General features: G+C 39.9%; 1 protein-coding gene and 1 long non-coding RNA gene across 2 annotated transcripts; both read right to left on the minus strand.

The window, feature by feature from the left end:
• Positions 1–5,648: 5,648 nt before the first annotated feature.
• On the minus strand, positions 5,649–12,035 carry LOC113571171 (uncharacterized). The gene is made up of 3 exons (XR_003409966.3): positions 11,781–12,035; positions 7,698–7,797; positions 5,649–6,492 (listed from the first exon to the last, which is right to left on the minus strand). It is a non-coding gene; the product is annotated as an uncharacterized LOC113571171 (long non-coding RNA).
• Positions 12,036–13,576: 1,541 nt separating this feature from the next.
• On the minus strand, positions 13,577–15,110 carry twist1b (twist family bHLH transcription factor 1b). The gene is made up of 2 exons (XM_027000027.3): positions 14,420–15,110; positions 13,577–14,049 (listed from the first exon to the last, which is right to left on the minus strand). The coding sequence occupies exon 1, from the start codon at positions 14,948–14,950 to the stop codon at positions 14,447–14,449; it is 504 nt and encodes a 167-aa protein (XP_026855828.1). The 5' UTR covers positions 14,951–15,110; the 3' UTR covers positions 13,577–14,049; positions 14,420–14,446.
• Between the last annotated feature and the right edge of the window lie 2,562 nt (positions 15,111–17,672).

The raw sequence follows: 17,672 nt of genomic DNA on the forward strand, positions 1-17,672 counted from the left end.
ATTATTGTTCTTGTCATCTGTTTTCATTGGCCCTTGGGATGTTTGCCATGGCAACAGCACACAGCAGGCCAATTGGTGGTGACCTTGCCGTCCTGTGCATTTCCTGGAGCGCCCATGATGAAGGCGACCTCGTCCGAGGGAAAGGAGCCCCCTGATGAGGCAGCTTCTCTATTCCAGCCCCAAAAAATCCTCGACCCTCTCCTGCTCCTCTGTTGCAGCACGGCTAGCTCCAGCCTGATTAGCCCCACCTTCTCTAAGTTCTGTGACGGAGCCCCTAAATTGTATGATTATCCAAATTGGCCTGTGGGACCCCACAAGCCCCGGGTGTCTATACCAAGCAAGCACAGGGGCCCCGTCAGGGCCTATGAGGAGGCCCCTGCTTAATGTTCTGTTTGATGATGTTCACCAGAGAGCATGTCCACTCTGTGTAATTTCTGGGTTGGTGTTTCTCTGGCCCACAGGGTGGGAGCAGGCACACAGCGCAGACACTGCTTGGACAGCTGGTCTGCTACCTTACAGTGAATAGTTCATCTTGCAGGCTTGGACGCTGTGAGTAAGACAACATTATAGGCATATTTTTTGTATTCCAAATGCATTGAACTCACAGTGCATGTAATTCCCAATGCATGTCATTCCCAATACATGTAATTCCCAATGCCTGTAATTTCGTACTGTAACAACTAATTGTACAATATCTTGTAGTGTTTCATTAAAGGCCAATTACAAAATACACACTCGAGTTATAATTTTAAACGGTAAGTGTATGGATTTTAGTTCTTGTGTTTGAGTGTAATAAGATGCTTAAATGTAGCTAAATGCAGTAGCTCAGGAATGTTTATGCAACCAGTATACAAAGGAACGTTCTCACTGGCCCATGTGTATCCTAACCCTGCAGCACGAAGAACAATGTGTGTGGGAATCACAATGTAAATGAGCAGCCAGTTATATAATTACCAGTTAAGTGTTTTAAGATGCCATCTAAAGAATATCAATTTGCCCATGTGTTCCCTTAGTCATAATGATGTTACTGGTGAACTATTGGACAGAGTCTAAGAATGGAAGCCCTCATGGCTGGCCAAAGTTCACCTTATATGCAATAGTTTTTAACATATGTCATAATGTTCAAAGTTTAAATTGTATTTGAATAAATTTAATGTGTTTTGAGAGAGCAAAGCTAGATAGGGAACAGATAAGCAATGAACTGATCATATCTTACCGAGAGATAAATCTAAGGTGGACAGACGAAGTTCACCTAAATCTAGAATAGATGATAATGTTTAAAAATAGATGCAACAGAGTTACAATGTCAGATGGAAGTGGTTAAGAAGAAATCATAAACCATTCTCAACAAAATAATTGGTGCATAAACTATACATTTGTTTCTTGGGGGGAGGTTAGGAAAGAGAAAATTATTTACAAAAGCACACAAATATTTGATCAACTCAGGCAGGGGGTGGGAGTGTGGTAATGACCCAGTTGGCAAGTCGCAGGCCTTTTGAGCGTGCAGTCTCAACATGCCAGTGTACTGGCAGCCCCTTAGGTCAGCCTTTGAAACGGAAAAGATAAGATAATTGACCGTAATGAAATCCAGAGAGCTGGTGGAGCACTGCTCTGCCCGGGTCTTTTCTTACTCCCCCACCCCAGCTGGTTTTTTCCCTCCCCTTGCGTCTTAAGTTTGCATTCGAGAAGGCGAGTGTGGAAGTCACTTTAATTCGAACCAGGTCCCGAGCGGGCGGCCCCGGGAGCCTGCCACTCCGAGGCTGTTTGAAGTCGCCGGAGTATCTCGGCACCGCCGGCCCTGTTTGACGCAGTTGCTATGGCAGCTCTAATTAGTGCTCTTTACTGCTGACTTTATTTGCGAGGAACGCAATCGTTTTATATGCTGTGGGCTTTCGCTCTGTTTCGGACCCAGGATCAAAGGTCATCCCGGGAAAAAGCATGACTCTTCCTCTTTGAGACTGTTGTGAATTGCCTCGTTAAAATTTTTTTGGTTAACTTGGGTGCAAAAAAGATAAATGTAACAGCTGAAATATTCAAGAAATTGAAAGAATAATTTCATTTCAATGAGGTTTCAAAGAATACCTGATAAGTTTAGAAAGCTTTGGCCTTCAGTCTTCTCTAAATCCCTTTTCCCTTTCTCCCATTTTTCATCAATTTGGACATAGAATAAAGATGCTGGGGTATACATAGTCAGCAAGCAGAATACCTCAGAATAGGTTGGGGGTTTTTTTGGTTATGAAAATGTGCTTAAATTCCTCTTTGCTGCCTCTTTCCATGCTAAATACACTTGGTCTGGACTTCTCACTACAGTTCTGTATGAATTCTTGCCTTTTTCAGCTCTGCCACTGGATGATGGTTGATGGTTCCTGATTCGCAGCCTTTGTGCCTTACAGTTCTACTTTCTTTTTTATTTTGTTATTTCATTCACCATGACTGGATCATTAAGGGGGTTTGATACATTTTTAGCTGTGTGTAAAACCCATAAGAATAACATACATTTTTGTGATGGTTCTAATTTATTATTGTCACTGAGTAATGTGTAGATAGTAGGTATAGCATATTAACACCTCATGATTCATATCATTACCAAACAAATTTTCCGCAGTAGTCATTTTTTGTTACTGGCAAATTGACTGGCATGATTATTTTGGCTGTGGAAGGACATTTTTACTCTGTCATGATAAAAACATGCCTTCACACGTAATTAGTTGTAACGGCACTGGATGCAACACCAGTATGCCACATTTACCTTACCCCTCAAGCATGACCTCGTCATGGGCATCTGTTTTTATTCAAACAAAGGTACAGACGCAGCTGTTCAACCACACTGGTCACTGGCTATCTTTTTCCTTCCTATGCACATAGCATTACTGTGAGGGCTGCGAGTGCGATGGCAGCAAGGATAGAATGGCAGAGTTTTCCTTCAAGGATGGTAGTTTGTACTGAGCTGCAGCCCATCAGGAACTAATGTGGTGTAGCGTGTGCTAGTGTCGGTAATTACCGAGCTGTAGCTCCGCAGCGCTGGGAGCCCTGTCACGGAGCACCGTAGACCACACTTTGCGTGAGTGTTCCCGTTTTTCAGGCTGCTTTATCGACGTGATCGGCATCGCCAGGCGATTGAACTCTAAAACAGCGTTCCGTTCCGCCATGCCTCTGTTCCCCAGTCTATACCGCTGCATACTTTAGTCTTATCAGCCATGTGGAATGTGCGATCGGAAAATAAAGACAATACGGGCTGAGGCATTGACTCAGGCCGGCTCTCGCAAAAAAAAAAAAACAAACAAAAAAACCTAACGGGCCATTTTCAAGATATTATTTTGTCAAATGTATTTAGTCTCTTTAAGTGTTTGCAAATTAGGTCGATTTGTCTCTGGTGACATTACACATAGTGTTCACTCTCTATAATGTTACTTTTCCAACCTCTAGTTAAACTAGGGAGTATGGAAACAGGACTAACGTTGACTCACAAGGAGGGAAACGTGTAACACGACCAGGGACAGCATTAACATTATTGGGTTAAGAGCAGAAAATGCGGTGCGTCCTGCCCCGAGGTCGCGTCACGCAGGCCGAACTCAAGCTGTGACGAGGAGTCAAAAGGGGAAGGCCAGAGGCGGACCGATGGCCAGGCCGACCAGCCGGCCGCCCGCTCCCCGATGGTGTGAGCGTAACGCGATACCTGCGAGCGGGCCGAGCAGTGCTTTGAACCTGATTTAGTACCCGGGTCAGCAGCAACCAGGTTTGCCCCGACGCAGGCTGGAGCCAGCACCCCGGGGACGTGGCGCGGGGTTCGGGCGCAGAGATAATTCAGAACCGCACGCCATCCCCCGCGTTTTGCAGAAGAGACACGGGATCGGTTAACGGGGTCTCCTGAAGAGATCACTGGAGACTTGGATGCACAACACTGCGGCCTTATGACTATGCTATCAGGGTCTGTAGTATTAGCTTTATTAAAATCCCAATCGGGAGTCATTTAGCCATCCCGGAGCATAGCTGAGTAACGAACAGAAGACGTAAAATGAAGTAATGAAGCAGCATTAGCATTTAGCATAAAGCAAATGACCATGCCTTATTTGAGTGGTCAACCTAGAGAAAGATACAGAGAAACACCTATAGATGTAGACTGGTAAAGTAAGTACATTTGTTGCACTGTATCTCTAAATGCAAATACAGATCTTCTAGAAGCTGAGACCAACAGCTCTATACTTTGCCACAGTCTTGCATGTTTCATTTGCACATTACAGAATCCTCAGACATACGGCTCTGTAGGTATCTGGACCAATATTTCATGAAGATTTACATTTTTATTTATTTTTTGCTTAAAAATCTAGTTTCAAACAGACTTATAGTAAACTTTTTGGTCTGTGGAAAGTTTTCTGTTCCCCATCAGTGATCCAGCTGTCCTCCAATGACTTCTTTTACAGAGCATTGCACAAACGCAACACATGGCAATGCTGTTCATCGTTACGGTGTTTTATAAGCCTCTCTCACCGAAATGCCTTTCATAGGACCTCACTTCTGGTTCATTTGTAAAGTGGCCTGGTGCATTGATTGACATTTGTAACCCTTCAGGTATAACCTTTTAAAATGAATTTGCTTTGCGGCTCTTTAGTGCCTGGGAGCGGGTTGACAGGTAGGCTACACAGAATTCTGCATGCGGCAAGATTTGGGCAGTCAGAAATGATCGATCTCTTCCTTGGAGCCAGTATGTTGAGCTCTGTATTGATAGGAAGAGCAATGATTTTGCATACGTTCAATGATCTCTGAGCCAATTGTCTAAATGCCAGCTGCAAAATGAGTCCTTACAACATGTGTTGGATTCAGTCGTTCATAAATTAAAACTAAGATGTATTTGCTCTTTAATAAAATCTAAAGAATAGCTAGAAGTATCTTAGAAGTTGAAATATGCTGCCTAATAGTTGGGTATCCTAGTCTAATTTGATGAGTAATTAAGTTCTCTAATTTAAATTTTTTTAAGATATGCACAAGCTGCAGTGACACATTTATATACTAAATGAGACAGCTGTTATTATTTGAGGGGGCTGAGGCTATGATGCGTAGGCTAATGTAGCCTGTAGATATTTCATGTTCAGTTTACTACATGGACTTTTTACTGACATACTTTGTAGTGTATTCATCCTTATAAAAACCTACTTAAAAGACACGAATATTGTGTCATCTAGCACCTCATTTGGCCTAACATGATTTACTGGAAAGGTTTTCAGATCCTAAAATTGCAGTTGTGTCATTCTTCTGGGAAGTAACCTCCCTCAGTCAGCCGAGGTAGTTTCTTGTCACTGGACCTCGCCACTGGATTCCTTTCTGGACCAATAAAAAGGAATCAAAATTTTTAAAAATGGATTTTATCGCTGCGATAATCATAGCTAACAAAACTCTCAATCTGTTCTTTCTAAAAAGAAGGTGTGGAAATAGTTCTAGTACTTTATTCTTACTCAAACAGATTTGACCAAATGTGTGTACTTTGTCATATGCACCAACTTTGTCATATGTAAATATGTTACATAATTAGTCTAATAATAAAAGCATTGCATCATCTTTGCATATATTTAGTTCTAATTTCAAGCAAAAAAGAAAAAAAAAATTATTTAGAACAAGAATAATAACAGAAAGCCGAATATCAGCTGGTGAAATGACTTTGGGTTTTATCATTTATTGTGTTTTTTGTACAGAGATCTGAAATAAAGGCACGATACAAAGGCTTTTGATGGCTATGGCCCAAGGCTATGCCTAAAAGCATGAACTGCGGCATCCCTTTAACATACTTAGTGACCTAATCTGACATGAGGAATTCAGCCGCACCGCCAGTCTGTCCTACCTGAACATGTCAGCCCATCCACATACATATTAATGATGAATATGCTGAAATAGGACGGATGAAAGTGCTGAAATAAACAGTGACTGTGGTGAAGTAAAGTCACTCTCATGGCTGGGGCGCAATGTCTAGCTATCTTTTAGCTGTTTAATGTTTGTGCTTTATCTTGTTAAATGTTTGCAGTTTAACAAAGAAAGAATATGTCATTACATCAGCGGACTTTATATTACTTTCAGGCTCTAAGGCACTATCCTTTAATAAAGTAAAGTTCTGTTCTTTATCTTGAAAAAATATCAAAGCCAAACAGAAAAAAAAAATTCAAGTCTTTGAGTCAAACGCCACCATAGATCTTAGACTATACGGCATACAATATTAACCAAAAGCCTGGCAAAAGCATCTTATGATGCTGGTCTATAGAGAAAGCAAAATAAAACAGGATGAACCATACTTACATTTACATAACAGAATATATAACATATAAGAGCTGTAGCCTGCACAAAGTGAAGGAGCAATTCACAGATCTGAAGAGCATCTCTGTGGTTATATTAGCATGTCACAGGAACCGGCAGAGACCAGAGTGCTCATCTCATGCAGCTCGTCACATTCATTTAATACAAGTCCCCTGCGCTTCGTCAGGCCCCTCTTCACCCGGATTAAGCTTCCTGACATGTGGAGGAAGGAAAAGGAGAATCATTGTAATGCCAAAGAACAACACGTCACTTATCTTCCTGACGCAGCAGTGAGAGGCAGCCTGTGTTAGGCGCGCCGGTGGGCTCCAGGTTAATGACTGCATGGAGATTAGCAGCCGGTGTGGGGCCGAGACCCCCCACCCCCCTCCAGGAGGGAGCTGTGGGTGTCATTAGGCTAATTACCCTCAGGCCACCGAGGGAGGCCCAGACCATTTTGGTAGTAAGAACACTGGTTGCATATTGTCTGCTCCTGAAACTGAAAAGTGAACTGAGAGAAACTTGGAAATTACAGAACTTCTGAATTTGGTTAAAGTCCAAAATATATAGCAATGTAAACGATATTGTCAGTGTGGATACTAGCATTGGTCACACATCAATAAATGTAACTGGTCATGCTATGGGTATTTTGTATTTAAACTGTTCAATTGTTGATTATGTCAATAATGACACTAAAATATATTTAGTGAATAAATGTGAATAATTGCGTTATTTTTTCTAAAAGACACATTGTTGAGGATGGAATTATACTTAATATAAAATACATTTTTTGAAGCAGACAGTTGACAGTTTTATAGCCTCATCCTACACAGGCTGGGTCCAGATGAGGAACCTTACTGCCAGACAGAAAGAACAAAGAAACTTCCTACAGCACAAAGTGGCACAAAGTGGTGCAATATGACTGTTGCTTCTGATTACATGCAGCCTGCAAGCACTCTGCAGAACCTGAGAAGGCTCTGATCATAACGGTCTACTCAGCTTTTCCAGTCCAATCCGACAAGTCATGAGGACTACAAAAAATCTAAATAAAATACCATAGTGGTCGATATTCAATACCTATACGTTGGGTAAATACTTGCACGTTGTTACTAGAGTGTTAGGCATTTCAAAGATTTAATAAAGTAATGCTGTCTTATCAGATAAAAACATCGGCGCCAAAATTATTGCCACCACTCAAGATCCCTTCAAATTCAATCAGTGAAAATTCAGCATGATTACACGACATATCCAAGTCCGAAGAAAAGCCCATAATGAGAGAGAAACTGTACTTTTCTATTGCTACTGATACTTTCACTCTGAGTGGATGCCCCGATGCAGGCAATACCAGTAGTGAACCTTTCTGCTACCTTGATCACCAGTACATTTGGTCTAAGAGGAGCGACATTTGAAAAGAGCCTCACCCAAGCTGTGTCCTCATGAAGACAGCATCATCAGTCCTCAAAAGTGGCAGCATATTGTGGTTGAAAACCTAAAGCCCTCGGCCAGGAAGCAGTGCCTTTGCTGAAAAAATAATGACGGAGTAAAACAAAATCTGAATTTGGCCATAACTAGCCCAATGCCTTGACTTGAATTCTGTTGAAAAAAAACCTGTGGTTGGAGAAAGATTGGAAAGATCTGGAAAGATTTGCATGCAGAAATGGTGCAAAACTATCCCAACATGCTCATAAACCTGACATAGTATTACAGGAAAAGACTTCCTGCCCTTTTGGAGGCACATCACCTAGGAGTGCCAGTTGTTTTTGGTTCATTGCTGTTTAATTATAAATTAAGGGTAATTAATACCTTGCACTGGAAATATATTTAAATGATTCATGAAATCTTGAATGCTATAAAATTATACTGAAGTATATTTTAAAAATTAAACTCTTAAAGTGCTAGTTTTATAGTGCTTTTTTTCTATTTTTAAATCTATTTATTTTTTATTTTTTACTTGTATCTACATTTTACTCTACATTGTAGCATGCAGTATATAGCATCGATTTAATCCTACAAGTTAAATATAATGTAAGACTCAAGAACAGAGGCATGTTCAGGTGTGCAGTCATAATGGATCATGCTCCACCAGGATGTATTCCTTATGCACATTCACCAATAAATTTTACCTCATTTATTCTCAGTTAAGTATCCAGTAAACATGACCAAACATTACCAGGAAGGTTTGAAATCATTGCTTAGGACAGAAACTGTTTTAACCATGACTGTATGTTTATATGTCCTGAGAAAGACAAGGCTAATTATGGATAGCTGAACTGCACAAATAAACAGCACCCCAAATGTGAAAAGCCTACTTTTATTATCCATGAAACTCTACAATGCCTTTGTGTACTTCTTGTACGGCATTCTGATTGCCTGTTTATTTTAACAGCGGCACTGCTGAGCCAATCGATGCTCAGCCAAGCCCCAGAGGTGCCAAGGCTCTCCGTCCATTTCCTGTGTGTGACATCATTGTGTATGCCCTAAAGGCGGAGGGATGTGTGTCCTGTCTGCTGCCTGGGTGGCGAGCACTGAGCGCTGTGCGCTGCGCAAACACAAGGTCCAGGACTCCTCGCACTTGCTCTTTTGGACAACCTTGAAAGGAGAACCGTGTCGATCTCTCAGCCCCCAACTGCCCTGTTCTCTCCCACTGGGCCACACCGTAACACAAGAGGTGACTCTGCTGTAGCCGTTCACGGAGGCGAACTGAAGTACTGGCACAGCGTCTGAACCAGAAAACCTCGATGACTAACAGATCACACACTAACCTTTAGAGCATTTTTCTTGCTGGTAACTGGATTGTTCAGTGATCATTTTCTCTGTAGGGCCAGTGTTTACTGATGCCTCAGTGCGACACACTTTTTAAACAGGGGTCCTCCGGTTGTTTCCCAGATCTTTGTTAGGCCAGCGCATGTCATCTGAGACATGCAGGGTGTCTGTAGTGTATAACAGACCGTAACGACACTGTTTACCATCTATCTCAGACTGACAGTTTTATGCAACAGGGTTCTTTCCATTTTTCTCCATTGTTCATTGTTCTAGCTCCCTCATAAACACTCATTTCACAATCACTGATTCTTATGCTGGTCTTTAGCAAGCTTTTTTTAATGTATTGCAGGACCTCACGCATTGTACTTTTTTTGTTGCATCTCACGGAAATTGCTCTGAGCACAATGTTTCATTTAATGTACACAAAACAAAATGTGGCTTGTCAAGAAAGTTTTAAATACCATATACAAAATTGTAGGGTGCTAGGCATGTTACTAAATTACAAAAAGGATCTGTGATTATTCATCTCTGAACATGCTTATTATGATTTGGAAATAGGACCAGACAGGATATTACAGAATTTCCTAATCCAATGGTATGACATTTATCTACGACAGCATGGCTTGCATAAAAAAGCCTCCACAAAAGCATTAGCCTAATTATCATAAATGTAATTTGAATTACAAGATAAATTTATGACAGAAAATTTGAATATTCTGGACAATCAATTTTGCACCAAATCTGAGAATGTCTGTGAGAAAGCATGCTAACAGTTACAAACGCAATGTAAGCCAGTAAGGACCTATGGAGACATGAACCAAATGCACCTAATTAAACATGTACTTTTAACAATTGATGCAAAATAAAAGAGGGTGACTATTTATAAAAGAATGTCCTCATTTCAAGTGCTCACATCTTGAATAAAGCAGCAGGAATGAGTCGGTTGTATGTTTAGATGAAAGGGATGAAAGGGTTATCATAAAGCTTATCATCAAGCATATTTATAATAATAAAGTGCCAATTTATAATAAAACCCTAAATCTTCCTACTTCATCACCAAGCCCCATGCAGTAAAATACTGTGCACTGTTCATCAACAGTATGAGCAACATGACAGCACAATAGTGCAGCACGAAATGCTTTAGAACGTTCAATGAATTAGAAGACAGTATATAGGAAGAATTTTTTAAACTTTTTTTTTTTAAACAAACTACTGTGACAAATTACAATGCATTATTACTAAATAATACATTATAAATCACAGATCCATCTAAAAGAGCTGAAGCTTGCAAGCTAGTTATCGGTGCTGCAACAACCACAGTTTTCAAGCAGCAGCCTCTGTTAGAGCAGTCTGAGCTGTCACAGGCAGTATGACAAAATCTCCAGTCAGTACCAGAATGATTCAACACAATGAAATAGTTTTTTTTTTTTTTTTTTGTTTTTTTTTGCCATGACTTAAATTGTTATGCGCCTTTATTCCAGAAACTGGCTTTCAACCCTGCATAATTTATGATCTTATTATGACCACAATTTATAATGTCATGCTCATGAAAAAGAACATAAGCACAGTATTAAAACCCCCCAACGTTTATTGACGCAATAACAAATCCTATTGAGAACCTGTAAGAATGCTCAGGGCACAGTTCATTAAAAGTAAATGAGGAAAAATGACACAGGGCCACACACACCCATGTTTGTCCTCTATCTCCTCTGAATTTCAGTTCAGGTTCATCAGATAAGCTATGACCCATTGTATTCCTTTTCACTGTAAAGAATTAGCTGCAAATCTATCTCACATCCCTAGTCTTTACATTATGGAGTACTTCACTACTGTATGATTCAGTTAACGGGAAGACCATGTGAATGGTCATGGTCTTTTTCATATATGTCACACGTGTGTCATTTAAACAGGCTCCAACTCCAGGCTAGTTGCCATGACACCTAAGGAACCCATTCCTGCTTCAGCTCTCCATGTTTCACAGCTGTACGTTTAGCTGAGAATTCAAGCTCCAGGACCACATGTAGTGGACTGCTAACAGGTGTTCTCAGCGCAAGGTGAGACATCTTCAAAAATGCAGCATAACTGACAGAAACTGCTTACAAATGTTCGGGTTTTTTTTTGTTTTGTTTTGTTTTTTGACGCATTAATTAACTCATCGTCCAAATCGACTGTACAAACTGGGCACCTTTTTATGACATAGGCCATAAAACTGACCTTCACTAAACAAAACAAAGCAAAACAAAACAATAAATAACAATAACAACCAAAATATATAGCTATTTTTGATTGCATCATATCAGTACCTGGAGAGTCATTTTTGTTTCACTTATTTATAATATTTCTAATTATCACAGATTAGCCTGGTATAGTCTACTATAAGTAGGCCTAAAATATTTAAGACAAATGTTTTCTCAGGCTGTAGATCAATATATTTTGGCGTACCTAACCTAAAACTCCAAAATGCTAAGCACTAAACATTGCCAAATCGCTAAATCTGACTAATGTTTAAAATGTTCGTTGCTTTCTCGATTTATTTTTCCATAAATCGAGCATTAGTTTTGTAGTCTTAAATAGCCTATTTTATCGTAGGCCCATAGACACGTCCACAGAGAATATCTACTGACAGAAATTAATATGAATAGACTATTAACAGGGTAGTGTTAAGATTGTATCACACTGTACAAGTCAGAATAAGATTTTCACTAATATTCCACTGACGATCAAAATATCGTTTGCAGTACCTGTCGAAGGAGGGCTTTTCTACTACGAGCGATCCCACTAATTCTCTCCGAGGTCCCACGCAGCTGGTTCCACAACATTATTCACTAGGCCTTTCAGATGAAACAATTAATATTTATCTCCGCTGGACACAAATCTCCAAAGACTCAGCGTCGTTCGATGCATTCTTCCGCTTCAAGAACTAAAGAAAATACTTTTGTTTCAAAGCTTATTTTTTCGTGTGTAGCGAATTCAAAGGCGGGTCTCTACATCTGAACATCTGTTCAATTCACGTGACTCTAAAATGCTAACATCTGTTCAAAATAAGTTTCATTCGTGTGCCTCGAACATGTATCTGCCAGATCCAAACTGGAAATGAACTCTAAGTTAGTCAAGTTTTTCCAATTTTTGTTAAGTAGGCTAAATCTATCAAAAACGTAGTCTACCTGTATAAATAATTAAGTACAATAAATTATCCAATATAAACTACTCTAGTTATTATGACGAGGAACCTATAAGGTTGGCTAATTGATGCTATATGCCTATAAAATTATACGTTTGTAGCCTATTTTGTGATTTTTCCCTAAGGGGCATGTAACATTATTTATGTTAATATTGGGCCTACGCTTGCTGTCAGAAAAGGAACCTCTGTGTACATAGTCCACCTTCCAATAGCCGTTTGGAGGAGTTTTAAATTTCATAGACATCTGGAAATTCCATACATGCCTCAAAACCCAATTACACACCTTCAAACGCACACGTGCTTTTATCCCGAAGATTCCAAGACACGCGGAGTGGCCTAAAATACTTTCCCAGACGCCACATAAAAATAAGGGCCGCAACTAGGACACGCATGTTCCTGTGTCTCAAAGCCCACGCGCCTAATGTACCAGAAACAAATCTGTTTCCCCTGAGCCAACCGTGTTACCAAAATGTGTTTCAAAGGGAATTGCAACTTCGAATAATCCGTTCGTTTCATTGCAACCAATGGCTACAGTACACTGAAACAATTAATTTCAATACATTGTTTTGTAAATATAATTCCAATACTAGGTTCTCTCCACTTTAAATATTCCTTGAAAATAAAAAATGATTAATATTCAGACAACATACAGCCTGACATCACTTTTTGCACTTTCTGCATCTTTGTATTTGCACGCTATTTAATAGTTTATTGCTGGACAACCAATGTGATCTTAGTAAATTTGTCACTGCGCCAATCAACGACGTGCGAATTGGTAATCAGCAAAAATTGATCACAATGGTATTTTAAATTCGTACCTTTCTGTAGGGTGTATAATAATAGTATATAAGGGATTTTATATATATATATATATATATATATATATATATATATATATATATATATATATATATATATATATATATGTGTGTGTGTGTGTGTGTGTGTGTGTGTGTGTGTGTGTGTGTGTGTGTGTGTGTACCATTTTCACAATAATCTATACAGATCAAAAGAGAATAGCTAAATTAACATACCTTCACAGCTGTTTTACCCTGATAATAATTCTAATAAAAACATTTTGCAGATTTAAAATTGAAGACTCCAAAGTATAATGATCTTATCGTTAAGGAAAACATGTTTAAAATAATGTTGTTTTTGGGAAGGTTCGAAGTGTCTTCATTTCGAAACAATTTCTCACATTTTTGTATTAACCTATATCGTAATTTTTTTTCTTAGGAAAAAAGTCTTACTATGGATATATAAAAATGTAATGCACATTCAAGTCTATTTGTAGCATTTTTGATCATATGAACCTCAAGCTATTTAAAAAGCGAATGATATTAAGTATTAGATATGTTTCTTTAAAATCTTTCAACTTTATTACAGAAATACACATTTATTTACAAAAGTATTAAAAATAGGATGCATTTCGACACACTATACGTTTGGCTTCATCACAACTTGTGTCATTAATAAATAAATATAGTTGTATGTTCTAATTTGCACAGGTTCGAACTTGAGGCTTCAATGCCATTCGAAATCTCCACACAGTTCCTGGATGCTTTTCCCGTGGAAGATGCACCGCTGAGTCAAACGACATGCATGACATAAGCCTACACATATCCAACATTCATGGTCAACAATAATACTTTCGGTAAAGAAGTCAGAATGCGGTGCGCACGCATCTGCATATTGTCTGCGGCCTTCATTTGATAAAGCCCTGCCTTCATTTGTAAATGTTTTCCTCACGATTATGAAGGAATGTACGTATCCAGCATGGTTTCGACACATTGGTCCACATTGGTCTTGCCAGCAAAGACGCCTGTCACCTGCAAATTAGAAAATGCATTAGACTAATGATGCATTTCAGAATTAGGGCCACCAGATTGTGGATGATTGGTTAGCACGGCAAAAGGGAAGCTAGTCTCTGACTATAATTTAGAATGATCTAACCCAATGTTGAGAATAGATGGATGGCTAATGGTTGTTAAAGAATGGATGTTAAAGGTTGATTATGTATAGAATTTCAATTAGCCTACACAAAACAGGCCTATCTCGACAGTAAAATTCAGCCGTCAGTGAGAAGTAGCTTGTTATCTGTTCTATTTCGTCTGAGCAAGCAAAACGTAGCTACGATGGATTTATGGACATCTCATTCAGTTTGGCGTGTTTGGAGTGTTTGGAGGAGTAAAATCGTACCATCTTGCACCAAGTGTCCCAGACGCGCTAGTGAGATGCTGACATGGACCACGCGCCCTCCATCCTCCACACAGAGAACGCATAGCTTAACCGTTCATGAGCCACGTAACTACAACTTGCCATCTTGGAATCCAATTCATCACTCTGTAGAACCTGACAGAGAAAATCGATGTACCTGGCGGCGAGTTTAAGCGTTTGGATTTTGCTCAGTTTGTCTGACGGCAGAGTTGGAATAATTTTCCGTAACGCGGCGAAGGCTTCGTTAAGTGACTGCGTCCTCTGCCGCTCTCGCACGTTTGCCATGACTCGTTGCGACTGCAGATCTTCGTAAGACTGAGGGCTGCTGCTGGTCGACTTTTTCCCCCTTTTCCCCAGGGTCGAGCTGTCGGAATCCTCCCCATTTTTCCGACTCGATCGTCTTTTCCTCCCACATCTCTTCGGTTGCCTGTCGAGTTCTCCGTCGCTGTTGCTAAAGCTGTCCGCTGGAGACACGGGAGAACTCGATTCGTCCTGCAAAGTTTCCTCAGGCATCTCTTCGTTTGGAAGCGAATAAAACAAACGTCATTCCCTCATTGGGCTGTAATTAATTACTCGTATGCTTTGTGTTTTAAAAAACAACAACAAAAAAAAATGTATCCAGAGATCCTTGCAACAACAAAGTTTGCTTGCAACGAAAACGTCGGGGAGCTCTTATAGCCTGATAAAGTGGTTGCGGAGAGAGAAACGATTGGCCAAGAAAGCGTGTCCTACTACGTGAGAAGGAGGGTGGGGGCGCTTTGGAAAAAAGAAGTCTTCCCCAAGGCACCTCCCTGGAGTCTGCTGACAGCTCTTTGGAAAACCGTGAGTGCAATGTCTTACGTAAAACAACTTTTAGAAATTGGTTGCATTATTAGATATGATAAAAAATAATGAATCCATCTTATGGTTGGCTAATAATTATTGATCTGTATATCAATCACAGACTGTATTTTTCTATTTCTTAGTATATTCCGGAAGACTTTCAGCAAAATAATCTCTCTCTCTCTCTCTCTCTCTCTCTCTCTCTCTCTCTCTCTCTCTCTCTCTCTCACACACACACACACACAAACACACACACACACACACACACACACACACACACACACACACACACACACACACACACGCACAAACCCCCCACCTCCACAACATTCGACATCCAGTTTAGTAACCTCTCAACTTTACAATGGCAATCTTGCAAATTCAGCATTCAATAACAATTTGGTGCATTTGTACAGATATGTCTCTGAATATAAAATGAAAAAAACTAAAATCTCTTCTCCCCCACTCAGCTTCCACAAGCTGACTCTCTTAGTGCTTAATTACAGTAAAAAAATCTAGCCTACAATTTTGAGGAGCCTGTTCAAATTTGCAAAGCCTCGCAATGTAATTATTGCAGTTTATCCAAATGCTGTAGTTTTGAATTGCTTTTCCCCAAGTAGTCATAATGAATTTTATTTCATTCTCTTTGATTATTTATGCATTTTTGAGTGAATCATAATGCTGCTCTTTATTATGAAGTGTCATAACAGTTTGATTGGTGTTTAGAAAGGTTTAGACAAAGTTATTTTCATCACTTCCAGAACTCCATGTACATTCCATGTCATTCAGTTTAAAGTGCTTTTTGTTTAAAGCTTTATTCAATCATTATATCCTCATACACTTTAAAGATCTGCAGAGTGACAGGTGAGCTCTCCCAGCGTTGCAATCATGAATGATCTTTGAGGAAAACCAAGACTCAAAATGAGTAGCAATGCTGGCAACATCAGCACTATATTTTATTTAAAGGTTAGTCAAAAAAAAAATTAAATAGAAGGTAAATTGGGATTTATAAAATGGCAATTAGGGATGATGTTATGAAAAAGTGATGTCAGACGCAGAAGCAGTGCCTCTGAGAATCTAGGGATGATTGGTGGAAGAAGACAGCTCCAAGAGCTCTACAAGTCCAGAATGAAAGCATGATAATTGTCATTTGTGAGACAGATAAAATGGGACAGAGAGGGTTGTTTTAATCCTGACAGGTGCTGAGTCAATTGTGAGTGCTCTCCAAGTCCGCTCTGTAGGAGAGATGAAGCACTCTGTCCTGCAGCTGGAAACATTTGTGCTAACTTAACTATATGTATAGCACACAGAAGAAAAACCTTTTTGCCTATCGTCAATCACTTTGAGTATTAAATTAGAGCAGTCCAATTCAATTTACAATTTTCCATGTACATTTTAGTGTACATTATCTGCCTCTTTGCACAGCACATAGAGACTATGTAGACTAATGAGAAGTCCTGACTCACTTCATTCATAAGATTCACACTTTGACAGTTTTGAAGCCACAAAGTATGTCAGATAAGTTCTATATGCTAAACGATACATCATACCAGATCAATTTTCACGTCTGTGACTAGTGCGTGAATGAGAGGTTTTTTTTTTTTTTTGACTCTGAATCTTGAGTTTGTGATGATGATTCATGTACTGACTCAAGAGTCAGGAGGAGTTCAGGAGCCAAATATTTCCCAGCCTCTCCCTGAGTACAGGGAGCACAGCCAGTGCCGCTGCTGCTCTGGAGCTTCAGCCTATCAGGCACGCTGCCAGCACTTTCGCTATTATGTTTCGACTGAGTCCTGGAAAGACGGGCTTCTCCACTGATCTATCCCCCCACACGCATGCACACACTCAAAGACCACGCCACCACACCACTAATTAATGAGCTATTCGGACTCTTGGGAAGTATGAATAATCATCCGTTGTTGATTATTCATGAGAAGCTCATGAGACTTCATTGACATGCTGATAAGAGTGAGCCCCAGCGCAGGATGCCATTCTGATGGTGTTCGAGAAAAATCCTCTCCTTGTGTCCTGTGCCAAAAGCACTTGCAGTATCTTCTGAAAAGTTAGATAGGTGACATCTAACTTGATGTTGCTTTTGCTTCCTCTCATCCAGTCTAGAGAAAGGGCGGTGCTTATCATCACTCAGGATGACCATGTTTTCCCCCATTAAATTGAGCTTTAGAGCACAGATGTCACAGCAGAGGCAGGCTGCAGAGAAGACGTCATATCTCTGCTGATAGGAGCTGTCTGGCCACAGTGGGGATGAGAGAATACTGCTGGAGACTCTACCAGCATGAGTAAATAAGTACACCATTAACCTTTCTGTCTTAGAAGACTGATCTCTGAATAAAGGCTTGTTAAAGAATAAAGAGACAGAAGACCTAAGTAAGGGCCATAAGTCAAAAAAGAAAGG

This window comes from Electrophorus electricus, chromosome 14 (genome assembly GCF_041902795.1).
Source record: "Electrophorus electricus isolate QZ-2024a chromosome 14, ASM4190279v1, whole genome shotgun sequence".
NCBI lineage: Eukaryota > Metazoa > Chordata > Actinopteri > Gymnotiformes > Gymnotidae > Electrophorus > Electrophorus electricus.